The 27,878-nt window shown below is 39.9% G+C and overlaps 1 protein-coding gene across 1 annotated transcript in view; it reads right to left on the minus strand.

Annotated features, from left to right (window-relative positions):
- Positions 1–27,878, minus strand: part of CUBN (cubilin) — a 273,800-nt gene that overhangs the window by 75,136 nt on the left and 170,786 nt on the right. Inside the window, exons 40-49 of the mRNA XM_074358517.1 lie at positions 20,547–20,744; positions 17,608–17,754; positions 15,371–15,561; positions 14,786–14,969; positions 11,352–11,526; positions 10,004–10,182; positions 9,008–9,217; positions 7,674–7,814; positions 6,777–6,958; positions 855–1,026 (exon numbers count right to left, since the gene is read on the minus strand). Of these exons, the coding sequence (XP_074214618.1) occupies positions 855–1,026; positions 6,777–6,958; positions 7,674–7,814; positions 9,008–9,217; positions 10,004–10,182; positions 11,352–11,526; positions 14,786–14,969; positions 15,371–15,561; positions 17,608–17,754; positions 20,547–20,744 (1,779 nt within the window). The remainder of the gene's footprint in view (positions 1–854; positions 1,027–6,776; positions 6,959–7,673; positions 7,815–9,007; positions 9,218–10,003; positions 10,183–11,351; positions 11,527–14,785; positions 14,970–15,370; positions 15,562–17,607; positions 17,755–20,546; positions 20,745–27,878) is intronic.

A 27,878-nucleotide genomic window follows, 5' to 3' on the forward strand; every position in this document is an offset into this window, starting at 1 on the left:
TTAGGTGGGTGGGGTTTAGCTGTGCATCAGTATCTCCTAAGTGCACCTACCGTTCATTAATATTTAATTTAGAGCAATATCTATACATAACAGTGGTCTTAGTGACTTCTGATTAACACTCTTCCCCTTGACCTGAGAATTTAATTGGATCAAACAGCTAATATAACATTGGTGTTCCAATGAATTTGCCCCCTTTAACAGAGAACGAATGCTCCTTGTGTCAATGAAATAACTTAAATGCTTTTTTTAAATATGCAGTTCTACTCTTCCTAAATTTTAAAGCTCTTAGATAATAACACCAATCCAGAAAGTAGGATATTTAGATTGGAAAGGCCATATTTTGCTTAATTTCAAATACTCTACACATCATATGTGAACCCCCATTCATGTGTGCTGGAAATCTGTACATGGATGGATGGATGAATGACTAAGAAACAATAAAATCTGTTTTCAAATAAAGTAGTTACTCTGTGGGAGTAAGTTACCTTCCAAGAGGGAGATGGTCTCTTCCAGCACAAAAGAATGGACCAAGGACTATGGAACTGGCAACCAACGGTAATGGCGACATTGTGTGGAGGTAAGCTAGAAGCTCTTCTAACAGCATTTGTCAAGGTGCTAATTCACAATAGCAGTTTTCTTTTCCTAAACTAGAGGTCATTTGTCTTTTGGTTGTTTTTTTTTTTTTTTTCCCCAGCATGGGGTTTCTATCTGGTTATGTCCGTCTTCTTTGGAAGATCCTGGGGTAACTTTCATCTCTGAAGGGACAATGGATGGCTCTGCTGTGGTTGGCAGTGTCTGTGGGGCAGCTGCAGTGCCCGGGATAAAACAGGTGTATTTATAACATCCTAAATTACCTGCATCTTCGCTGGATGTGTAGGAGGCAGTGAAGCCTCCATATGGCCTGGACCCATCTGTGAAATAAATGACCTTCATTGTATTTCCTGAAGATTTGATCTCATTGCTGCCGTTCACACTACTGCACAATTCCTCTAGCTGTGGTGAGTTACTTCTAATGCCGCTAAACACCTGTTGGGAAAAAATAGTTTAAACCTTTAGACACACACTCGATCTTATTGAGTATTCCTAGGAGGCGATGTTCCCAGCCCAGAGATGCTTCCTTTTAATGAAACTGCGCTGAAATGAATTCATTCACAACATGGGCGCTCAGCCCAGTGCCACAAGTCACCACATTATCCAGAGCACATTTTGTGGCCTCAGGGTCAATGCCCTAAAATAGAAATACTGCAGTCGTGCCTTCCTGCCATGTGGTGACAAATGAAAAACTGCTGTGCTCTCTGCAACCGGAAACTGCTCAAAATGTAAAGTCACTATGCTAACACGCACGCATCTTAGTTCACAGAGTTCACCAGGGGCACAGCTTTTCTTTACAACACACCAGGACCTTTGATATTTGGAAAGAGGGCTTAAACGTTAGTCTCTGATGATTTGAAGTACAGAATAACTCAAATATTTTCAAATGCCTTGAAAAGTAATTTTAAAACTCAACCTCAATCTCAGTACCATAGTTCTTTCCTAATTACTTATGGATTCAAAGCTTCAATTTTCTTACTAGTTTGAAATTTTTAAAATGGATTAGAGCATTGTTGACAGGGAAATATTAAACAACTCTAGGTATGTACATAGTTAGGATAATTGGCAAAATATCCTTCTACCTCTGTACAAAGCCAAGGGAATATTTTAGCACAGCTCAAGAAAAACCCAGAAGTGACTAAACTATAATGACTGAGTGAGTGATTGATATTCCTGTTCTTAAAAAGGATTTGAATGGCTCACAATTAGCAATAATGAGGCAGAGTTTGACACTAAAAGCTATGGAGAAGGATAATTTATTCCACAACGAAAGATGTAAGTTTTTTGTTTACCATAATTGATCATTAAATTTAGCTCTTTGGGGGCTTCTGGTTTAAAATGTCTTCTAGCTCATAGGACCAGACACAGCTTTTCTTACCGTTTCCTGAGCACAGACAAAACAGCAGACTCTGCTAATAACTCACTTGGCTCACCTTATCTGATTAGCAAAATGACCTCTCAGACATATATACCCTTATCCCTGTTTTCTAGATTGAGACACTAGAATTTAGAAAGATTATGCAACTTGCTGAAGTTCAAAGAGCCAGTGATAATAAAATTGGAAATCAAATTAACCCTCTGATTCCAAATCACAAAGTAATGCATAAAGAAACAGAAGGTGACATGTACCTCAGTAACACTGAAAACAGGAGTGGGCATTGCGTCGCCAGAATCCGAAGGGGTCCTGAGCGACTACAAGGCTAACAGACTACGTGGGATGCCATGGTCAATGGCCTTCACCCTTTTAGAAGCAATAAGAGGGCTGTTTCCAAGGTCCTCCTCTACTCCTGTTTGTAAGCAGAAACTCCAACTCCCTGAAAACAGCGGGGTAGGAAGTGGGTATATGAGATTCAGGACATGCTCTAACATCGGCTACAAGCAGGAATGAAATCAGACTCCGGTCTTACTGTAGTGCACGCAGGATGGTTTAGGTTTTCTTCTCCATCTGGGAAGAGAGTGAGATAGGCAGCTGGGTTTGGAGGAACTGTGTGGTCGGGCCACCTGGATAAGCTATTAGTCTGGAAGCTGTGGACTCAAACCTGCCTTCACACAGCCTGCAAATTGTAGGAAATGTCCCTTCCTCCCCTCCTTCCTCCCTCCCTCCTTCCCTTCCTTCCTTCCTTCCTTCCTTTCTTTCAGACAAGTTCTCAAGTAAATAAAAGCTAAGCAAAGGGCAAACCACAGCCCCTTGTTTGGGGCAGAATGAAGAGGAAACACAATAAACATTGAACCTATAAAAATAGATTTCAGAGAAAAGGAATGTGGGGATTGTATTAAAGATTAAGAAAAGAAATCTATTCTGAAAGTGATCCTTTGATGGAGTTTTAACCTTCCCAGGAGAACAGACCTGTAATATGACATTTGTAGTTTCCCCTAATTCCATAGTTAGGTCTCCACCGCCCGTCACCTCCCATGAAGCCCACAAGTGGACAGCCCCAGCCATGCATACAGAGCTTCCCATCAGCCTTTTCACACTTCATCCTTAAACATGAATGAACAGTCCAGGGTCACCATTTAGGGAAGCGTCCAATGTAAAAGCCAGAGACCAATATAAGTAAATAAGAAACAGGAATCTGAAGGAAATTGACTCACAAAGAAGCAACAGAGAGCTTCAAATGATTAAAATTAATATATTCATATATGCATGCAAATATATTGACTATATGATGTTTTAATATATAATATATGCAAAGATGAGGGTAAAATAAGGATAATTACAAGTATTCACGTCCTCAAAAACTTTGTCACCCATGCCCTTGGGGAGCCACAAGAGCACACGCCTCACTAAAAAGAGGAAATTAACCAAGAAAGAAAAGTGTGCATATGATAAAGCCAGGTATCCAGCCCAGAGGAGGAATGAAGGGGCTTGCAAATTTGATAAGGAAAAGAAAACTGAACATGACAGCGGGTATCAGGCATACAGCTGATGGGCAGAGGTTAAAGGAAGAACTTCGTTAAGGAAAATGAGTGAAACTGATAGATGTGCTTTATCATGTAAGGTGGGGATGAACGCCTGGAGTGTAAATTGCGTGGAAGACTGAGTGATAGATACACAGAAAACCAAGAAAAACCATGAAAGTGTAAAAAGGACACAACTATGGCTATTGGAGAGACAAAAGCAAACGCTACCAGAGTACACTGGCTTCCGTGGGAGTGACGTTTCCATAAACATAATCGTGTAAACACTGAGTAACAGTTTAAACCCATCTGTGACAGAAGTATCTGGGGAGGAAGTTGGGGGAGGAAGTGAACCGCTCATACCCCCGTGTGCATTTGTGGTGGAGGTGGGGTGGTTTTTGAAGACAGCTAAATCCTCATCTTCCACAGTTGGACGTGGATAGATGATGTCTAAGACAGGAAAAGTAAAGCAGCAGAACAGGAATAGTATTTTGAAATAATGACATAAATACAAAGAGAAGTAGCTGAAAGAATTGAAAATGGGTGCCTTTGGTATCTATGATTCAGAGATGGGGAAGCAACAAGACACGATTCAGAATTTGTGGCTGATGCAGTAAATTTTATTATTTGAATTCGGAAGCTATGACTTTTCAGATTATCTTTCTTGTAGGGCATTGGATATTCTGCTGGTAAGATCCTCATGACCATATTTCAGTACGATCTCAAAGGAAAAAAAATTGTTCGCATATACATCAAAATTTTAGTAATGGCCGTGTAGGATTCCAAATATTTTTATAGTTTTTGTTTTCTGAACTCTCCAAACACCTTTCAATAGCATCCATTATATTTATAATAAGGAAAATGGATGAAAATTAGTATACAAATGAATTTGTCACATGATTACAACTACATAATGTCATTTAAAAGTACATAATATTATAATTGCCAAGAAAAATAAGAAAATGTATCAAAATATGGTATAGCGGGAGTGGTTAATTTTTTTCTACTTCATTCTTGTCTATTACTCATTCAACAATAGGAAAAAAATATTCCTTTAAAATAAGCAAGCTTAGTCCAAAACTTCCTATTTTCCAAATAAAAGAAAATACACCAGGTTCTGCAATTTTCAGTATCTGATAAAAGACAACATTTCAGTCCTTCAGATATTAGAACTAGGGAGAAAAAATTCGAAGCTTGAATATGATCATTTTAGGACAATACAAAGCGACAGCAACATACAGAGATGTTTCATAGTTTTGAAATTTACTGCCCAGTAGGAGACAATGAAACTGAAAAAAATTGGCTTGGTTTTGAAAAGGACAATGATAGCCCTTCTGTTGATTCATTCAACAATTGCTGTGTCCGTCACGTGCCAGGCACTGGGAATTCAGCAGGGAGCTAAGCGCGTGTCCCAGTGGAATGCACATGCTCGTCGGGGGGGCGGACAATACACAGGCAAACAAATACACACGCAGAATATCGACTGGTGACAAGCGCTGTGGCGCCAACAATGCAGGGAAAGGGGCAGACCAGTGTCGGGCGGGGGTGTATTCGGTGTAGGTACTTGGGGAGGGCTTCATGGATCAAGTCATTTGAGCAGAGCCCTGAGTGAACTGAGGGAGTGAACCAGGCAGCCATCCAGGAGGAGCATTCCAGACAGAGGCAACGGTACCTGGGAAGTGAGTGGTGGGAGCATCCAGCATATTCCAGGAAGAGAGAGGAGACCAGTGTGGTGGGTCCTAGTGAGCAGGAGAGGAGGGGAATTTGGGATAAGACGCACAGGTAGGAGAAGGAAGGGGCGGTAGATAATACAAGGTTGGTTGGACCCTTGTGAAGATTTGGGATTTCCCTCTGAGTGAGATGAGAGGTCCTTAGAGAATTTTCCAGGAGAGCAACACGTTCTGATTCACTCTGGCTGCTGTGTTGAGATGCAGAGAGACAAGGGTGGCAGTAGGCTGAGCAGCTGGGAGTCATGAAAGTAAATCTGAGTGAGTGCTGATGGTGGTAGCAGTAGATGTATTGAGAAGGAGTTAGATTCTGGATCACTTTTAAAGATACAACCAATGAGACTTGCTCATGGATGCAGTGTAAGGTGTGAGACAAAGGACTCCAAAGCAGACATCAAGGCTTCTGACTTGAGCAACCCAAAGTCTGGCACAGTTATTCACTGAGATAACAAAGACTGAAGAAAGGGCAAATGGGTGGAGAAATATACTAATATTAATCTATTGTTAAATACAGTTAACACTGCATATACGCATCTCTCTCTACATCTATCTGCTATTTCACAGTTAACACTCACGGGTCTCATTTGCTTTCTTTTGCTAAAGGATGCTAAGAATTCTGGGAGTATATCTCAAAGTCTGAGCTTGGCAACTTGCAGGGCAGGCAGCAGGTCTCCCAGAAGAGTCACTTGGTATCCCTGGCAGGGAACAGTCATTACGCAGGACCACTCACCTGCTTAAAACTTTTGGTGGGGGCTTGTCCTGTGACCCTGGTCCCATTCAGCTGTGTGCTACCCACAGGCTTAACTTTTCTCTGTTTACCCAGTTTTGCTGTGTGTAGTGATCATTTGCTCTTAAAATTTATCCGACCTACGAACCTGACGCAGGTTGTGACAACTAATGTAATCGAGCAGGACCCCACGAAGCCTTCCCGGGACAGACCCCTCCCCTATATCCTCGGATGTAGCTCCTGTCTGAAGTACCTCATGTATATTTACTGAGTTTTTCAGATGCTTAAAACTACCACCAAAGGGAAGAAATTAACTACTTGATGATTGAGGTCGCACAGCCCCCAGGCATTCTGGCGCCTAGGGGCTGATAGTGTTGATCGCTCTGATACCTCAGCATCAATCAACCAGAGAACTGTGCAGGGGCTGATCACATACCCTGCGACCCCCTCCCACAGCTGGTCTTTAAATATGCTTTGCCGAAACCCTTCAGGGAGTTCCAAGTTTTTTGGGATGAGCCACCCGGTTCCCCCTGCTCAGTCGTGCAATAAACCTTCCTCTGTTCCAAACACTGATGTTTTGGTTTGTTTGGCCTCATGGTGCATCAGGCACACGAATTTGCCTTCGGTCACACTAACAGTCTCTTAAAACAGCTTTTACAAATATTCTGGCAACACTTACGGTGATTTTGTTCTATCTAAAATACTTAGAATTTGTGGAAGATACAGCTGCTCAGAGGAGAGTATTCCTAACCTAGTTTTCTGACTATGATTTATGGGTCAATAAACTCCTTCAACAATGGACTATAACATCCGTGACTGCAGGGGCCACTTACCATCACATGCTCACTACTGCAGAATGGACGGGCTTCCAGCCTCAGGTTGTTAAAAGTTAGGGTGACCCGCCTTCCCTCCTGTACAGTGATTCTCCACTCACACATCCAGCCATGAGGATTTGGGTTCAGGTAGTTGGGTGAAGTAAATGTTCCAGTAGGGCCCCGTAGATCCCCACCACACTCTGAAGGAGGGGTTAAAAAAAAAAAAAAACAAGAAAACTCTCAATCCAATCAAAATGACCCTTCTATAAGGAATATTCTCAAAAGCAAACCTTTTTTTTTTATTGTCCCACTAGACAAAATTATCGCTCTGATTTATCACTGTATGTATGTGAGGACTTACGGGGAACATTTGTATTCACCTTCTGTCTCTGATATTTAATGTTTAATATCTGCTTCCATGAACGATTGTTCACTGACAGCATTTTATCATCACGGCCCAAGAAATAGGAGAGACCAATGCATGTGTTAAGAGTTAGAAAAAAAATCAGAAGGCTAAAGTAATCATCTAATTTTTTCAGACAAAATCTTCATGTCACCTCAGTCTATTGGGGAACATGGACTGAAAATTCTGAGTGACTGGAGCACCGAGGATGGGCTCTCTTAAGGTGAGTAATGTAATACAGTTCTCATCACCTTATATTAGCATTAGCTCCTTTTCTTTGCAGCGTTGATCGAAGTTGTGATTTTTCACTTACTGGTGTGACTATTTGATTAATGTCAGCCTCTCCAGTACACTACAAAGGTCCAAGAAGACAAGGGTTGTGGTGTTTTTGTGCAGCTAATGTAACACCAGTGCTTAGCAAGTGTCCACCTAGTGTAGATGCTCAATAATATAGATGTCTGAGTGTATCTATAAATAAGTGTTATTTATTTTTAATGAAACAATGAACTTACCTTCCAAGCTGGCATCAAACCGTAGTCTGAATCCTGAGGCAGAGAGAGAGCTGTCTGTGACAAATCTGACCAAAGCAACGTTGCCCGAAGTGTCTATGCTGTTGGGGATGGTGTCGCCACAGAATCTGCCCAGTAAATGACCTGTGAGAGTCAAATAATGAAGTAGGTACATGTCCAGCTGGTTGACTTCACTTAACCTCTACTTGAGGTGTTCCGCCCGTACAAAGGATATAATAAAAGCTAAGACTCTGCCCAGGAAGAAGTGGTGACCTCTGTCAAGAGAAGCAGGTCAAACATGAATAAAAATCAATATATTCAGATAGATGCAGCCAATTAGGGCCAAGGGCGTCAGCACCAGGGGAAGACTTGCTCGCTTGGTGAGTGAAATGGTCTGAAGTGACAGTGACCAGCGTCCATCTCATCTTATTTCCAGGATCTATCACCCTTTCCTCTCCTGACCCTCCGGGATGCCCCTTGAATATCTGTGTGTGGCCCTGGAAGGTCTCCGCAGGGAGAGGCTGCCTTCCCCATACAGCGCTGTCTCCACGGGGTCCCTGGGAGAGAGGGGATGATGACCCTGGCTGATTAACAAGAGGAAGGGAAGTGCCAGGCTGCTGAAAGGCAGGGCACTTCTCCTATGCCACAGCTGGCTCCTTAATTCCAGGGACACAGTCTTACCACAGGATGATTTATGTTCCACAACTGCTGCATTAATGCAAGGACACACCCCAGTATCTCCTTCTTTGTTCTGTTTCTCCCCCTGTAGTTTCTGTTTCAGCGCTGAGCTCCACAGGAGGGACGAGCCCATAATAGAACAGAATAGCCCATAATAGAAGATAATTGGCATCACTGTAATGAAGACCATAATGGCAGAGGCTTCCAGTAAAAGACCCCGGGGCCCGGGACTGGGGGCTGGAACTGTCTGAACCAGCTACCTGGTTGACGTCTTCCTGCTCAAATGTTTTCTTTGCCTTCTTTCTCTGAGCAATAAAAGCAGCTCTTTTTTTTCACTTTGTCCTTCTGCCTCTATTAAGAATTCTTTCTCAGCCAGTGGGCAAGGACCTACCTGCCTGATAGGCTTTCCAATGTGGGGGCCCCTCCATCCACTAACACCAGGATAAGCCATACAATGACACCTGGGGTTTGGACATCACTGTTTTATGGGTAAGAGTCAGGGGAGAGAAAAGCTGGCACCTGCCAGAGCAGATGGATCTGTACTTCTCTGCAAAAAAACCAGTCTTGCCTTTCTTGGAAGTGAGGAAATTTCAGAGGCTGAATGAGTGACATGTGAAAATAGACACCCCCTCAAAAGGCAGCAGACATAGTTCACTGACCAGAGGTATGGTTTTCCCAGATCTCCACAAAGTCTCTTTCGCAGCCAGAGGAATTCTGAAGATTAAAGTCTTCAAAACGGAGGGTGAGATAATGTCCCAAGGGGCCCTGGAGATGCCAGTCACAGAATAAGTTGTCCGCATATGGAAGTGTTGGGTATCCGTTGCTTTCAATCACACCACTCTGCCCCGTCACTGTCCCCCCACACTGGGCTGCAAAAAACCAGAAATATTCTATTACAGGGTTTTAAAAAAAAAATAACTGTGTTACTGCAGTAATGGGTTTCTTAGGGCCCTGAAAAGTACTGTTCAATTATGTCTTATCAGCTGATGTGATAGCTGGATTGAATTTTATGCAATTTGCCTCAGGCTGTAAAACGACCTGTGGTGTAGGCTGAATATTGTTACGACTAGGTTTTTCGAGTTTTGCCTGTTAAATGTATTTGGTGAGTGTTCAGACCCACCAGATAATAGATTCTGTGTAATTGTGACCACATGGTTGTGAATCTTCAATATGCCTATTTGTTGCTCTTTTTTACTGAAAGGAAATCAAAACACTGAGTGAATGATTTGGCACTAGAGATTTAGGTAGAAAACTTCTCAATTATTTACTAATGTTGAGATCAGAGTCACTGTTCTAAAAATAGTTATTTGATTACTAAGGAGTTTTACTATTTAGAGTCATGTATATTTCATGACAAGAAACAAGAATTTGATTTAACTGAATGTGTTTTTTCACTAACAAGCTAGGGGAAAATACAAAATACTCAGGTTTACTAAAAAGAGTGTTTTAAAATGGAAATTACAGTAAAAATTATAATTGATAAATGACTGTGTAGCCTTAAACATTTACATGCTTTACTTATTCCTATCATCAAAATAATTGTTAAAATCAGGCAGATAGAAAGACTTCTTTAAAAAGACATGATTTTTTTTTTTTAAGTTTTAATGTAATCATTCGGTCACTACTTTTCTTACTGAATGTAAAGATGTTGTTACCTATAGAATACTTGGCCTTGAATCCCACATGAGTGGGGCTGTTGTCAGACCGGAATCTCAAATACATCACGTCTCCTGAGGACAACTGACTGGCAGGCAAAGATGTTCCACAAAACTTGGAAAGTACTGGTGCATTGGAATCAGCTCCATCTCGCAACTCAAGGTAACTGGACGTACAGCTAAAGTGGAAAGAGAATTCTGTTGAATTTATAAAGCTGATTGCTTTGACATATTCTGATAATAAAGACTCCACTAACTTTCTCCAAGGGCATTATTAAATCATCGTTTTGGTGGCGTGATGTACACAGCACAGCATGGACACAATGACAGAGGCAGTGGAAGGGGCATGTCACTTCAGAATGCTGTGTATGTTTCCTAATCAGAATGCACCCCAGTTGGAAGCTCCAAAGGATGGGGTTTACGGGTACCAGAGTGAAGAATTATTTACTCACCTTCCATACCCTCTGCCAGTCTTATAAATGTAAGAGTCATTCTTAAATCAACCCCTAGGAATTTCAAAACCCCAAACATTTTGTTTCACATGATGCTATGACACACTCCACATGACAAAGATGAACGCTTTCTTGACAGCTCTGCAGCTTAGGTTAATGGAGAGCCTCAGCCGGAACCTTCTGTGTCCACAAAAGGGTAAGTATTTACCCAATATTTCTTGAGAAAGTCAACCAGCAAATTAATGCTCAGTGAGGGGGGGAGTGGCATTACATCAGGCCCACAACTGGTTAAGCAAAAGCTCTTGGACCTAAGTTTTGCCCCATGCACGTACTCGTGAAAATGTATACACACTTTCGTTTAACGGAGAGAAAAATACAGATTTTTTTTTCTCAGTCTCCATAATTAATCCATTTGTGTACAACACAGTAAGACTAACTCTCTTACTAAGTGGAGATTGGGAAATTGTATTTCTACTTGCTTTAGTCCTGTTTCTGACACTGGTGGCCCCTGGTGCCACAAGTTTCCATTTGTTAAACAGGTATTTTATCATGTATGACACTGAGTGATGCTGGGCAAATATCCATTTGACTCTTATTTTTCCTGTAGGAGGAAGAACGGATAACACAAATCTCAAACAGCCGCCCTCAGTGTCTCTTGGAGGATGTGCATAGGGTCATGAGGGACAGTGTCTGTTTATACCATCTGCTCAGCTGACCGGAGGGTGGCTGGCAGGCTCGGTTTTCAGGCTCAAGGCATTAAGCGTTTCCCTTCCCCATCCCTTGACTTCCTTTGCAGTATATGCTGCTCAGAAAAGAAGAAGGAAATTGTTCTGAGACATGACAGCAAAAAAGTCCTAACTCTGGGGTAGGAGAAAAATTAAACAGAGGTGACCTACTTGGGTGACACTTCGATATTGAATTGGTCTTCAAACTGCAGTCTTATGAGCTTCCCAGGAGGAGCAGCTAGGAGCCAAACGCAGTCAGCATGCTGGGGATAATGGTCCGGGTGGTTGGGGGAGGTCACATATCCAGCAGAATCCGCATCATGGATGTAGATATTGCCCCCACAGGCTGTCAGGAAACACAGTTAAATCAGTCCACAGTCTGGAGAAAGAGGACACAGGCAACTACCACCTTTATCTTGAAAAGTCTCCTTATCTGTAGTGCCAATCTCGATTTCCTTTCATCTGGAATTAACCTTTTCTTTTTAAGTAAACACATTCTGAATTTGCTATCAAAGGGGCTACCACATGTGACTCTTTTTAATTTGCCAAACTATAGATTCTCGTTGGAAATTTCACTCATCCTTAAAGCCAACCAAATGACTGTGGTGCACGGTGTCTGCAGTAGAACATCATGGACGTACCATGATGTATCCACCACTTCAACAAACATGGAAATGCACCAGCACTTATAACTGCCCACTGACCACTCAGGTCAACACAGTGATGTTTAAAAGACTCAGCAGATATACATTTGTACAACTCTGTGGGCATTCACTCCTTATGTTTCTTCAGGATTTCAATGCATTTGAAGAGCAAGGGGTGAATGGCACGAGAGATTTTATTAGCCAGTTTTATCGAGAAGATAAAATGAGCTTTTAATACTTTCTCTGAAAGACCAAAGTGTTATATAAAAATATTTTCCTTTTATCAATAAATTTTTTTTTTGCAATCTCAGCAAGCAAACCAAGCAAGAATAGTCTGGGTACTGACAATGCCAATGAAGTTAACCCGTTCAGTAACAGCCTCACAGATACGGGATCTGCTGAATCCATGGACAGTTCTTTCCATTGTCATTCAGCCACTCATGATCATATCCTGAATTGTGTCATTACCCAGAACGCCTTCATCTCTGAAACCCTGGATTGCAAGTTCCTTTGACGGTCTCCCGCGTTCCTAGTCTTTTCCGTCAGACTCTTACCGCACAGTCCCAGTTCCACAGTTGTATTCCATCCAAACCGTTCATGGAAATCGGTGCCACAACAAATGCACGTTCCCCACTTTCGGCGCAGCCCAGCAACCCCCCCATTCTACCGTGTGGGTGACAACAGCTGTCTGCTGTACAAGCCGGCTGCGCTCCCCAAGCCCTTCCCTCTCCTCTCTCTCGCTCGTCTCAGCACACTGCTCCGAATTCTCCTTAGAAAGTAGAAGTCAGATAAGAACTCCCTCAACTTTTCACCCCTTACACGTTACCATGCTTAACAAACTCACCAGCATCTCTGCCCTCCTTTACACTTCCTGTATCTCTGGCCTGTCTCCCAGTCCACTCTGTCTCCACAGGGACTTGCTCTATTTACTCCTTCCATTTATCCTGCAGTTTTAATCTCCCCACTGCCTTTCAGTTAACATCTCAGCGCCTTGCGGTGCCGCCCCCAGTACTGCGATGCCTGCCTGCTTCATCACCTCCTCCTGCATCTCTTCTCTCACAGTAGCAAATTCTGGGGAATGCCTTATTATTGGATAACTATTGAGACTTTACATGCTGTCACATCTCATCTTCACTGATTGGCAAACCCCTGTCTCCTTCCCCTGGGCAGCTTCTCTGATCCATAGCTCCCAACAGACCCCTCCTTAGAGCGCTCATCGTACCACATCCTAATTGTGCATTTGCTCATCTGTCTCCTCCTCTGCATTGAACTCCCTGGCAGACCTGGTAGTTTGCACTGTGTGAAGCACTCTGTAAGTGTTCGATTAATTAATGAAAAACCTAATTAACCAGGTGAGAGAAAAGAAGCATCGAGCACAGGAACACAGAAGTCTCAACCAACCATTCTGAAGGAGTATCTTTGGAGAACTCGGCTAATGTGATGCCAAAAGTTGTTCACTGAAGAACGTGTGTCAAAAGCTGAGAAACGGGAGAGGTGTGGTGGAAAGAAAGATGGAGAAGCAGAAGGCTGCCTGTAGGCAGGGAAAATCGTTGACTCAGAAAGCTGGGAAGAGCAAGAGTGATCATATCACAAGAAGTTTTGAAATCAAAAGACTTTTAAGTCTCATATTAAGGCAGAAAGATCAGGAGAAGGTAATGACCATACCATTCTTGCATGAATAGGAAGTCCACAAAGCAATAAAGAGATACAGTGTTTGCAAAGAGACCCTTAGTGTATATGAATCCCCACTAAATGTTAACTTTAAAAATAGAATTCAAGACTGACTGCATCTGGGTACAGATGGAAAAGTGGGGTTCCGTAGAGTGGGCTAAAGTCTGCTCACTAGACACGAGGCACTTAACTCTGTAAAGACTCAGTACCAGGGGAAATCCTTCCCATTCATAACATAGCAGCAAAACTCAGCACGGAGATAGGGAGAGACCAGAAACCCACGGTCTATAAAGTAAAGGTGCTGGTGTCACAAAGCTGTGTTGTTAACGGCTCCTTCCAAGCACCAGAGCTCTGGTGCCAGGAAGTGATGAAAGTACATTCCTTGTCATCATGGAATCCACTCAAGGTATTAGGCGATTTTCTGTGTCAGTTGCTGGAGACTTATTTCCTCTCCTTTCCCCAAACGAAGATGTTCTGCTCACATTTTAAATTCTTATATTTTGGAGAACGTGCCATTAAACATATGGCTTTATTTAGGTTAATGTGTATTTTGAAATATATTCAGGAGTCTGAGATTGAGGTCATAGAATTATCCTGAAACCCAAATTATCTAATTTTCAAGGGACAAAGACTTACTCTCCACTGACACCACTCTCCTTTTCCAAGCTATGCTTGTTTACTTATTTGTTCAATTAAACATTGTCTAAAATGTCACAAAAATTAAATCATTACCATAGAATTCAGTATAATTACAAGAAAGCATAATGAAGTTAAATTAAGTAAAGATCGCTACTGCAATATATAATTAAATGGGTAATAACAGAAACAGAGGATTATGTGTTAATTTAAAAAGAAGCATACAAATGATTACAAAACAATGTAATTATCATTCTTACGTTTCTGTAACTGAATGTAAACTTATCATTAGACATTTTGTAACAAAAGTCTAACGAATTTCAGGGGATCACCAAGATCAGCTCAAATTATACTCATGGAGATGTTCATTTTGTGCATTCTCTTGATATGTGGCCTTGGAAAAATCTAAGCCTCATCTTCCTTATCTGGAGAATGGGGACAATGATATCTTCCTTAAAAAGTAGTTATGATGACATAGCAAATGTATCAAGCATAAAGTAAGTACTCAGTAATCAGTGTCTATTCTAATTAACATTGTTACTCTTAGTTCAGAAAAAAATTTTTTTCCATATTTTTTCCCCCAATCTAGTTAAACAAGGAAGACCAAGAAATTGCAGGGAAAGTACAGACATTCTTCTCAGTGGAAATACTCACCTAAACTCTTTGCCTCATACGTGATCTTAAATCCTTGCCCTTCATTGCTACTGTCAGAAATAAACCGAACAAACATTTGATTGTCTGAGGTGAACAGAGTGGACGAAGGGCGATTGCCACAAAAACGACCATTTCCTCCATGGGGACCCAAGGGTGGAGAAGAGATGTCAGGTCCATTTTTTAGCTGGAAAGACAAATTAAAAACTGCATAATTTCCTTCATATTGATAAAGATGAGGTAGAGAAGTTCTATCAATTTATGTCCTAGGAGGAAAACCTCATTTTGCTATCTCTCTCTCTCTCTCTCTTTTTTTAGTCATTTACAACAGTCTGTTATTAAGCACTTATTATAGGCCAGGCACGTGTCCAAATACATTATGTACAGTATCTAATTTAACCTGAACAGCCCTTGAGATAGGTACTGTTATTACCACTTGTCTCATTTTGTTTTGTGAATGATGTGTGCTGAGAAAGGAATTTGGAAAAGTAGCAAACACGCGGTCCACCAGAAATTGTCACAACATTGTATACTGACTATACTTCGATTAAACAAAAAGAAAAGATAAAAGTAGCAAGCAAGACCTACCACCAAGTAATCCCCCTGGTTGCAAGAAGAGTCTCTACTTGGAATCTGGAAGGGCTGCTCAAAGTGGACGGCGATGGTCAGACCACTCTGAACCTGGACGTGCCAGGAGCAGTTGAGGTTGGGTGTGTAGGTCTCTGGATACTTGGGTGATGTGATAATCCCTCTGTCTGCATGCAGATATCCACCACAACCTTCCCAGGAAGAAGCAAAGATAGCACACTGAAATAACATTCACCACTGGGTTTTTATGCTTTTTCTGTTTTTCTTGAAAATTTTCAAAGCGTACGCAATAGAAATGCGGGTTGAAACTCACTGGGACCAAAGTGCTGGAAACAATTGGCACAAGCACTGATGGAGCACACGAGACCGGGTACTCATTTTGGTTTTGTTACTAAGATTGGGATACAAAAGTCAGCAACAGAGATCAATCACTTTGCATGAAGCTTACTCTATAGATGAGTAAGGTATACACTAAACACATATATCAGATGTGAGACAGTGATAAGTTCTACAAAGAAAAATGAAAGGGGAGAGGGAGAATGGATCTGTCGCCTGGGGCAGTTAGAGAAGGCCACGTTGTCGGGGTAACATCCGAGCAGAGAGTTGACTGAAATGGGGGATCCAGATGTATGAGAGTTCGAGAGAAGAGCATTGTAGTCCAGTAAACAGTTGTTGTAAAGGCTTGATGGGTGAGTGGTAGGTACATCAGAATGGAGCGGGCCAAAGGTAGCAGGGTAGGTCATGCAGGAAACTGAAAGGACTTATTTTGATAAAGAAGAGGAAGATACTGAAGGGCTCTGAGCATCAGAATGGCATGATCTGACTTCGGTTTTAAAAGAATCAATCCGTCTGTAATACTTAAACTGTAAGGGAAGGGGGCATGGAAAAGCAAAAGCAAGCGGTCCAACAGGGGGTGATTTCTTGAGTCTAAGGAGGGATGACAGATGCCTGGACCAGGGTGGCAGCAGTAGAAATGGTGAGAAGTGGTTGGCATCTAGATACACTGTGAGGGTAGGACCATTGCGATTTGTGGATGAATAGGATTTATGAAGCCAGAAGAGAAGAGTCACAGATGATGCCAACCTTTCTGGCTTAAAAAAACTAGAAGAATGTCCTTTCCATTTACTAGAATTGAGAAGAGTGTGGAATGAGCAAGTTTGGTGGGATGGGGAGGTAAAACATGGTGGGAGTCAAGAGTTAGTTTCCCACATGATAACCATATACATCACGAGCTGTCACTGGTACATATGCGAACTATGGGAGAGGTTGGAGTCGAGAAAAGAGTGGGTGAAGTGGGCACTCTTTTGCCAGTTGTCAGGGACTGACCAGCTCATTAGATCACATAAGTAGTTAAAATGCAGAGGCGGACATTTATCCTAGGTCTGTCTAATTTCAAAGCCCATTCTCTGAAACCACCATGCAGCTGGTCTCCCTTGACTGTGAGGAAAATCATTTACCTTCAGTTGCTCTCTGCTCTGGAAAAAGCATACAGAATTGAGGAGAAAACATTAACTTTTCATGTCAAGATTGATAATCTACTTTAAAGTTGCATTTTTTTTTCAGTTAAAAATATGAGAGTCTTCCACTATTTCCCATTCTGTGGGCTACTTCTTTAACTTTTATCCAATTTGGGTTTAAAAATTATTATTGGACTTCACATTTTGTCGAGTTTTGAAAGTCTCAATCATACTACCCCTGACAGCCCCTTATATACTATGCACATTCTTGGACTCACCGAACTCATATTTCAAGAGCAACAAATTCTTCCTGCCAACCTTTAAATGAATAATTTCAACTAAGGGATTTATGAAGATGCCTCCTCTATTACTTTGACTATTATTTCTCAGATGGAGGATAACTCTGACTTACTGCTCCTTTGATGCATTATGGATGTGTACTGTCTTCTGGGTCCAGCCATCAGCTAGGCTGAAATATTGTTTTAAACATCTTACTCTTGTGCCTACTATAAATAGAAGATGTCCCACCCAGAGAACTGAAGGCGGAGGATCTTTCTGTACAACCTGGTCCGTTTTTTTGATTAGGACTCAGTATCTGATCTCAGGATAGCCACCCAGCAGTGGGGCAAAGACCTGTGTGCTCTGACTTACTTATAACATGTGTCCTGGCATTGAGAAATCAGCAGAGTGTATTAGGTAGAGAGCAAGAGATGATGAGATGAGATGGGATGGGATGAGATGAGATGAGACTAACTAGAACAAACTATGACAACATATTACTCTTGTGAAAGGATGCATTAAAGCCCGCCCTGGTTATACTGAAGTCCGAGGTGAACTGGATCACCATGTACTCTCCAGTAGACCGGATGGGTTCAGGGATCTCTCTGCCACAAAGAACTGCTAGCTCCTGGGCCAAGCTATTGTCTCCTACAAAGAAAGGAAATATCAGTGTGAAAACACAATGTCTTAAGAATCTGTTCTACCATCATTTGCAACCCAGCCCAGGCGGCTCACACATTACTCTCAGAACACCACATTGGTGGGAGACAGTGGGATTATCAAATACAGGGACACTGTAGGGCTTACATCATTCTGGCTCCAGTTTGTAATGATGCCATCTGCCTTTTTCTTTACCTTTTTAATAACAACTTCTTTGCCAGTTCCCACTGCCTTTCCAAAAACAAGACAAAACAAAACAAAACAAAACAAAACAAAACAAAACAAAACAAAACAAAACAAAACAAAAAACGGCTGACAATTCTCCCTGGCACTAAAATTCAAAATGAAGAGGACACGCGATTGGGAAGTAATTGAGGACCAGTGTTCATGTGTGCATTAGACACTGATCTAAACTATTCTGATTGCTTGACTGCTGAAGGTCAAGTATCTTAAAAAAAAAAAAAAAAGAAGTTTGGTTCTTCAGCCTTAGTTCTAAGGTTATAAGGTCATTTGCCCAGAAGTGTGTCTTCACCTCCAGAGGGTTTTCCTTTTTTCTTTTTTCACTTATCATTTTTCTGTTCTTTGTTTTGCCATTAAAAGAACACACTTCTGACCATGTGTGGAGAATGAGAAAAGATACCGTCAGCAGTGTGCTGCTCCAGAGACACAAATGGGGGCTGTGTCACCCCGTGGCCCTTTTTTCTTTGGTTTCTCTTGATATAAATTTGGGTCAAAACAACTGTCTCAGTCAAAGCCTGAATGGAGCAAAGGAGATTATTAACAGACTTGGATTCCTTGGCAGGGAAAATATGTTTTTTTCCCCGGAGGCAGAGAATTAATGAATTTCAATCTTACAAAAACAAAAATAGAATATGAGACATGAGGAAATTTGCCCTTTCACTCAACCAGCAAAATGATTCCTTTTTGACACTGACCACAACCTAAAACTCATTATTAACTAGTTTAGAAGACAAGTTGTCAAATGTAATGGCACAGCTACAAATACAAGATGCTTAGAAAGGCATTCTTCGGAGGGTTTCTGACCCCTGAAAACTTCATTCTTTACAACTCAAAAGTTTATCTGTAATTTTTTTTGCATTTATTATCTTCATTATGCTCTTTTGTTGCACCTTTCACCCCAAATCATTTCTGTGGACATTTTCTCTAATTATCAGTGTCACAAAATTTTAAAGTTTATTATATGTTGCTATTTATTTCATATGTGTATATTTTATTCCTCAGTGATGGTTCCTCTGGGCAATGTGCTGATAGCTGATTGTTGATAGGAAAAAGTCAGGAGTTATGGTTTACCATCTAGTCATGCTTGTATGAGTGACTTGAATCTTTACTTAGCGCCCAGTCTCTACAGAAGGAAAACAAACACCTCTACCATTTGATTTTTCTCACTATACTTAGTGGGGGCCTAGGGTTGATAGGATAAGGGAGACAAGAACTTACACATTAGTAACCTGTGGGCCAAAAGCAAACATGTTTATTTTGTCCAAAAAAAAAAAAAAAAAAAACTTGCTCTGAAGCATTTCTAATTAATTGACAAAATTGGAAATTCATAGAAAATTCCATACTTCTAGCATCTCTTGGGAAATAAGATCCATAACACTAAGCCTGCATCCCTAGTAACGGCCCCTTTAATTCTGCTCTCTGGGTTAGTGCCTCACTGGGTGTTACCTGCTGTCCAGGTAGGCATTGAGGTTGCAGTATCTGTCACATAGAGTAGTGGTTCTCCAACTTAGAGGCCATCAGCTGGAGGCAAGGACTAGAGTCAGGCGAGGGAGACCCTGACATTGGGGGCAAAATTTAAGGAGGTGCCAAAGACCTCAGAAATCGAGATAAAAATATTTTAGTGCAATATTTAAAAAATTGAAATTTAATGTAAAGTGAACAGAATTTAAAAATTTTAAAGAAAGACAGGATCTGACTCTACGCTTTCCCCTATCCTGCCTTGCCCTCTTACCCTCAAATCTTGGCCTTAACAGGAGACAGATCTGGGACCCATCCTGAGAATTTCTGGCTTAGTTGGCCTGGGGTGGGGCATAGAACTTGCATTTCTAACAAGTTCTCAAGTGATGCTGATGCGGCTGGTCTGGGGACCACACTGTAAGAAGCACTGATTGGAGGGTATGGTCTCTCTGTCCTCCCCGATTCCATGCAAACTGAAGCAAGATGTTCTGTGCATCTTGCATTGAAGCATTATTCATTTCCCTCACTTATTGCATAACAATACCACACCTGCGTATAGAGGGAAAGATGAAAAAAATATTAGCCCTGAATTCTACCCATTCTGGCCTGAGATGCCGTAGACATAGAAAATTTAATACGTTGCAATTACAAATACTTTTCACACTTGGATCTTAAAGCTATAGTTCTAAAATATCAAGCCTTTGAACAAGTAAGCAGCACTGACTAGTATTAAATATTGGAATTATATAATGTAATATAAATTCTATTAGAAAACTCAGACTATTATTTCCTACTTAAGCCACAGGTAGCACTTCCTCTTGGGAATGGAATGCTCTCTCTGATACAGTGGGTAGCGTGTGGGTTATTTTGCTACAGGCAATTTAGTAGGTTCCTTATATTCTACAGAAATGGTAATCAATTCTAATATTTGATGCTCTCATTGACCATAATATCTGTGAAATTCCATGCAAAATGGATGGAGGTGGGAAACAAGTATGATTATAATCGAATGTAACTAAACATGCATCAGGGTTGAAACTTGGTAGGTTTGGGTTGTATTTTGTTTTTTAAATGTTTCTCACCATCTCTTATCACAAGTTTATCATAGTTGCATGTACTGTGAGATTCAATGTCCAGGGAAAGGATGTTGAGCTCCACAGTCGAATCAGGAGCCTGGATAAGCCACATACAGTCCATGCCATTGCTGTAGCTCTCAGGCCAGCCTGGCGAGTAAAGAAAGACTGGAGCATCTCCTGTCTGCAGGAACCCGCCACAAGCACCTGCAGAATGAAAAGCAACAGCTTTGAAATAACCTCTGGCAGAGAAGAAGGTAGCACTGTCACTTCAAACTTGCCATCCCAGGGGGATGGCATAGCTCAGTGGTAGACTGCTTGCTTAGCATGCATCAAGGCCCTGGGTTCAATCCCCAGTACCTCCATCAAAAAGAAATAAACCCAATTACCTCCCCTGCAAGTATTAAAAAAAAAATTATACAAACAAAGTCCCAGTCCTATACTGATATGAAAATACCAATTAAAACAATTTTCCCAAAGAAATTTTTAAAAATTATGTATGTATGTATGTGTATATGTATTTCTTGTCTCTTCTCCCTTCAATCCTTTATCATAATGATCTCCGATCTTGTTATTCGGAAGAATTGTTTTTCCCCTTAATGGAGGCGGTAGGGATTGAACCCAGGAACCTGGGCACAGCAAGCAAGCAGTCTACCATTGAGCTACACCCCCCACCCCCCATTCCCTACAAAGAAATTTATAAATATTTTCTTAAATCCACTGATTCAGACAGCAGTGATCTCCATAATTTTTTGAAGAAAAATACATCGTATTCTACTTTTTTCACCATAATTTTCCCACATAACCCAATTTTTAATGAGTGCTTCTTCTCTGTCAAGCATGAAGTTAAGTCCATGAAGGAGATCCTATTATTACTGTTACCAAGGTAGAACTTTCTTCACCTTTCTGGGGTACTTTAATCTTCACCTTTTTTAGCATAGCTATTCATCACGTCACTTATATTAGGCAGTTATAAAACAATTTTTAATTTGGTAAAGTGAAGCATTGGAAAAAACTCATGAGCTTATAATAACAACATCCTTTATTTTGTTTCGTTTTTGTTTTTTTTTCCCTAATAATAGCTTTGTTGAGCTACTATTCACTCACCACAAAATTTACCCTTTAAAATAGTATAGTTCACTGGTTTTTAGTATATTGACAAAGTTCTGCATCATCGCTGCTCTCTAATGTTAGGACACTCACCACCCTGACAGAAACCGGGTACTAGTTACCACTGACTCTCTGTTATCCTCGCTGCCAGTCTGTGCAAACCACTAGTCTACTTTCTGTCTGTATGGACTTGTCTATCTAGGACATTTCACATAAATATAATCATACACTATGTGGCCTTTTGTGGCTGGCTTCACTCACTTAGCATACTGTTCTGAGGTTCATCCACATTCTACAATCTGTCTGTCCTTCCTTCACTTTAAGGCAGAAGAGTATTCAACTGTATGGATGTACCACCTTTAGTTTTTCCACTCAGCAGTTGTTTCACATTTGGGTTGTTTCCCCTTTTTCACTGTTTACAACTAATATTTCTAGGAAAATTCCTGTATAAATTTTTGTGTGGATGTATGCTTTCAATTCTCTTAAGTTTATAACTAAGAGTGGCATTGCTGGATCATATGGTAATTCGGTGTTTCCATTTTTGAGGAAATGCCAAACTGTTTTTCAAAGTGGCTACACTATTTTACATTCCCTCCAGCAATGCACAAGGGTCCCAGTTTCTCCATCTCCCCGTCAACAACTGTTATTGCCTGTCTTATTGATGATAGCCATCTTACTATTAAATGCATATTTTCTAGTACACCACTTTAATTTGTTTATTCTTTCATCATATATTTTTTTAGTTTTTTTCTCAGTGGTTGTTTAGAGGATTGCAATTAACATCTTAATTTAAGACAATGTAGTTTAGATTACTAGCAACTTAATTTTAGTAGATATAAAAAACTTTGTTGTAATATAACTCCATTCCCACCCACCCCCATCTTTTGTGGTATTATTGTCATAAAAATTATATATTTAAACATTATAAGGCCATCAGCATAGTTTTATAATTATTGTTTTATGCAGTTGCCTTTAAATCAGATAGCAGAAGAAAAGAACTACAGATGAAAATACGTTTACACTGCCTTTACAATTACTTATTTAATTTCTTTACTACCTACTGTCTAGCATTTCAGCCTGAAAGACTCCCTTTTGTATTTCTTACAGGGCAAATCTGTTAGAAAGGAGTTCTTTAATTTGTACTTAGTTTGGAGGATACATTTGTTGGTTATAGAATTCTTGATCAACAGCCTTTTTATTTTAGCACTTTGAATGTGTGATCCCACTGATCTGACTTTCACGCTTTCTCATGAGAAATGAAATGTTGATTTTGTTGCGTATGCTTTTTACAGGATAAATCTTTTCTGGTTTTTTTTAACTTTTTTTTAATTGAGTTATAGCCATTTTACAATGTTGTGTCAAATTCCAGTGTAGAGCACAATTTTTCAGTTATACCTGAACATGCATATATTCATTGTCCCATTTTTTTTTTCACTGTGAGCTACCACAAGATCTTGTATACATTTCCCTGTGCTATACAGTATAATCGTGTTTATCTATTCTACATTTGAAATCCCAATTTGTCCCTTCCCACTGCCTGCCCCCTTGGCAACCACAAGTGTCTATTCTGAGTCTATGAATCTGTTTTTGTTTTGTATTCAGGATTTTTTTTTTTTTAGATTCCACATACGAGCAATCTCATATGGTATTTTTCTTTCTCTTTCTGGCTTACTTCACTTAGAATGACATTCTCCAGAAACATCCATGTTGCTGCAGATAGCATTATGTTGTCAGTTTTTATGGCTGAATAGTATTCCATTGTATAAATATACCATCTCTTCTTTATTCAGTCATCTGTCAATGGACATTTAGGCTGTTTCCATGTCTTGGCTATTGTAAATAGTGCTGCTATGAACACTGGGGTGCAGGTGTCATTTTGAAGTAGTGTTCCTTCTGGATATATGCCCAGGAGCGGGATTGCTGAGTCATATGGTAAGTCTATTCCTAGTCTTTTGAGGAATCTCCATACTGTTTTCCACAGTGGCTGCACCAAACTGCATTCCCACCAGCAGTGTAGGAGGGTTCCCCTTTCTCCACAGCCTCTCCAGCATTTGTCATTTGTGGATTTTTGAATGACAGCCATTCTGACTGGTGTGAGGTGATACCTCATCGTAGTTTTGATTTGTATTTCTCTGATAATAGTGATACCGAGCATTTTTTTCATATGCCTATTGGTCATTTGTATTTCTTCCTTGGAGAATTGCTTGTTTAGGTCTTTTGCCAATTTTTGGACTGGGTTTTTTGTTTTTTTCTTATTAAGTCGTTTGAGCTGCTTATATATTCTGGAGATCAAGCCTTTGTTGGTTTCATTTGCAAAAATTTTCTCCTATTCTGTACGTTGTTGTTTTGTTTTACAAATGGTCTCCTTTGCTGTGCAGAAGCTTGTAAGTTTAATTAGGTCCCATTTGTTTATTCTTGCTTTTATTTCTATTGCTTGGGTAGACTGCCCTAGGAGAGCATTTTTGAGATGTATGTCAGATAATGTTTTGCCTATATTTTCTTCTAGGAGTTTTATTGTATCTGTCTTATGTTTAAGTCTTTGATCCATTTTGAGTTTATTTTTGTGTATGGTGTAAGGGAGTGTTCTAGCTTCTTTTGTTTAAATGCTGCTGTCCAGTATTCCCAACACCATTTGCTGAAGAGACTGTCTTTATTCCATTGTATATTCTTGCCTCCTTTGTCAAAGATTAGTTGGCCAAAAGTTTGTGGATTCATTTCTGGGCTCTCTGTTCTGTTCCATTGGCCCACATGTCTGTTTTTGTACCAATACCATGCTGTTTTGATTACTGTTGCTCTGTAGTATTGACTAAAGTCTGGGAGAGTTATTCCTCCAGCCTCTTTTTCTTCAGTAATGTTTTGGCATTTTTAGGTCTTTTGTGGTTCCATATAAATTTTTTTATGATTTATTCTAGTTCTGTGAAATATGTCCTGGGTAATTTGATAAGGATTGCATTAAGTCTGTAGATTGCATTGGGCAGAATGACCATTTTAACAATACTGATTCTTCCAATCCAAGAGCATGGGATATCTTTCCATTTTTTTAAGTCTTCTTTAATTTCTTTCATTAATGGCTTATAGTTTTTCATGTATAAGTCTTTCACCTCCTTGGTTAGATTTATTCCTAGGTATTTTACTACTTTGGGTGCTATTTTAAAGGGGATTGTTTCTTTCCTTTCTTCGTCTGTTGATTCATCATTAGTGTAAAGAAATGCAACTGATTTTTGAATGTTAATCTTGTAACCTGTTACCTTGCTGAATTCTTCGAATAGTTCTAGTAGGTTTTGTGTAGACCTTTTAAGGTTTTCTATATATAGTATCATGTCATTGGCATATAGTGACACTTTTACCTCTTCTTTTCCAATTTGGGTCCCTTTTTTCCCTCTCTCTTGCCTGATTGGTGTGGCTAGGACTTCCAAGACTATGTTGAATAGGAGTGGTGATAGTGGGCATCCTTGTCTTGTCCCAGATTTTAGTGGGAAGCTTTTGAGTTTTTCACTGTTGAGTACTATGCTGGCTATAGCTTTTATTATGTTGAGATATGTTCCCTCTATGCCCACTTTGGTGAGAGTTTTTATCATAAATGGGTGTTGAATGTTATCAAATGCTTTTTCTGCATCGATTGAGATGATCATGTGATTTTTGTCCTTTCTCTTGTTGATGTGATGTATTACATTGATTGATTTACATATGTTGAACCACCCTTGTGTCCCTGGGGTGAACACCACTTGATCAGGATGTATAATCTTTTTTATGTGCTGTTGGATTCTATTTGCTAATACTTTGGTGAGGATTTTTGTATCTATGTTCATCAGTGACTCTGGTCTGTAGTTCTCTTTTTTGGTGGTGTCTGCCTGGTTTTGGTATTAGGGTGATGGTGGCTTCATAGAATGAGTTTGGGAGTGTTCCCTCTTTCTCAATCTTCTGGAAGAGTTTGAGAAAGACTGGTACCAAGTTATTCTTTGTATGTTTGGTAGAATTCCCCAGTGAAGCCATCCGCTCCTGGACTTTTATTTGTAGGGAGGTTTTTCTACTGCTAATTTGATTTCATTTCTAGTGATCGGTTTAAGTGGTCAGTTTCTTCTTGATTCAGTCTTGGTGGACTGTATGTTTCCAGAAACTCGTCCATCTCCTCTACGTAATCCATTTTCATTTCGTATAGTTTTTCATAATATTCTCATATGATATTCTGTATTTCTATGTTATTTGTTGTAATTTCTCCATTTTCCTTCCTTATTTTGCTTATTTGTGTTCTATCTTTTTTCTTTGTGAGTTTGGCCAGAGGTTTTTATTTACTCTTTCAAAAACCCAGCTTTTGGTTTGATTGACTTTTTCTATTGTTTTATTAATCTCTATTTTATTTATTTCCTCCCTGATCTTTATTATTTCCTTCCTTCTGCTTACTTTTGGGGTTTTTTTGCTCTTCTTTTTCTAATTCTTTTAGCTGGTGGGTTAGATTGTTTGAGATTGTTCTTCTTTTTTGAGGAAGGCCTGTATCGCTATAAACTTCCCTCTTACCACCGCCTTTGCTGTGTCCCATAAATTTTGTGTGGTTGTGTTTTCATTTTCATTTGTCTCAAGGTACATTTTAACTTCAACTTTGATTTCATCATTGACCCATTTTTGAATAGCACGTTTTTAATCACCATGCTTCCCTTTTTTCTCCTTTGTTTCTCTGTAATTGATTCTAGTTTCATGGCATTGTGGTAGTAAAGATGCTTGAGAAAACGTCTATCTTCTTAAAATTGTTGAGGTTTCTTTTGTGCCCAAGTACATGATCGATCCTGGAAAATGTTCCATGTGCACTTGGAAAGAATGTATATCCTATTTTTGGGGGGTGTAATGCTCTGAAAATATCCACCAAATCTAATTTTTCTATTGTATCATTTAATTTCTCTGTTGCTTTATTTATTCTCTGTCTGGAAGATCTGTCTAGTGATGCTAATGCAGTGTTAAAATCTCCAACAATGATTGTATTCCCTTCAGTTTCCCCCGTATCTCTCTTAGTAATTGCTTTATATACTTAGGTGCTCCTATATTGGATGCATATATATTAATGAGTGTAATATCCTCATCTTGTATTACTCGTTTAATCATTACAAAATGTTCTTCTTTATCTTTCTTTACGGCCTTTGTTTTAAAGTCCATTTTGTCTGAAATCAGTACTGGTACACCTGCTTTCTTGGCTTTTCCATTTGCATGGAATATCCTTTTCCATCCTTTCACTCTCAATCTATACGTGTCCTTCTCCCTAAAGTGGGTCTCTTGTATGCAGCATATTGAAGGTTCTTGCTTTATTATCCAGTCTGCCACTCTACATCTTTTGACTGGAGCATTTAGTCCATTAACATTTACAGTAATTAATGATAGATGTGTGTTTATTGCCATTTTGAACTTACTGCAGTTGACTTGGTATTTCCTCTTTGTTCCTTTCTTCTTCCTTTTGTGGTCTGGTAATTTTCCTTTATATTATCTTGGATTTTATTTAGTTTTTGTGACTCACTTGTAAGTTTTTGGCATGGTTACCCTTTTTTGTAATTCTATTAATCCATTACTAAAACTGTATTAAATAGATAGCAATATAAAGAATGGTTTATAATATAAAGAATGGAGGGAAAAAAGGTTTGAAAACAGTGTATAATCAATAATAGAAGAGCAAATTGAAGCAGAATAGCAATTGAATTGAGACATCTTTTAAAAACCTTAAAAGTAGGAGAAAAAAAATCAGAAAATAATATTTGAATCCTGTGTATAATCAATAACAGGAGATTAAAACCAATAGAAATAAAAATGAAATGAGTTGGATTTTTAAAAATAATAAAAATAAAAATATTTTAGAAGAAAAATTTAAAAGGGATTAAAACTGTAGACATACACAATTGTTTAAAAAGTAAAAATTAAAAAGGTAATAGAAAATAGAACAGATATAAAAAAGATTTAAAAAAAATGTGTTCTCCTGTAGACTGTACGCTCTTAATGATTTTACTGAGAAGTCTTTTTGTCTTCACCCTGTTTCAGAAACTCAGCTTGCTGTTTCCAGAGGCCCTCTGTTGGCACCCTCTCTGTGCTGCTCCCAGTGCCTATTGGCAAGCAGATTGCACCCCCTCCCAACAGTGGTTCAGGTGCTCTGCTCCTTCCTGGGTGTGGGCAGGTCACCCCATCCCCTGATGCTGCTGTGCTCGGGCAAGGTAGGTGTGCTGGCTGCGCCCCCTCCCAGCACCTCGGTCAGGTGCT

This window comes from Camelus bactrianus, chromosome 35 (assembly GCF_048773025.1).
Source record: "Camelus bactrianus isolate YW-2024 breed Bactrian camel chromosome 35, ASM4877302v1, whole genome shotgun sequence".
NCBI classification, from domain to species: domain Eukaryota; kingdom Metazoa; phylum Chordata; class Mammalia; order Artiodactyla; family Camelidae; genus Camelus; species Camelus bactrianus.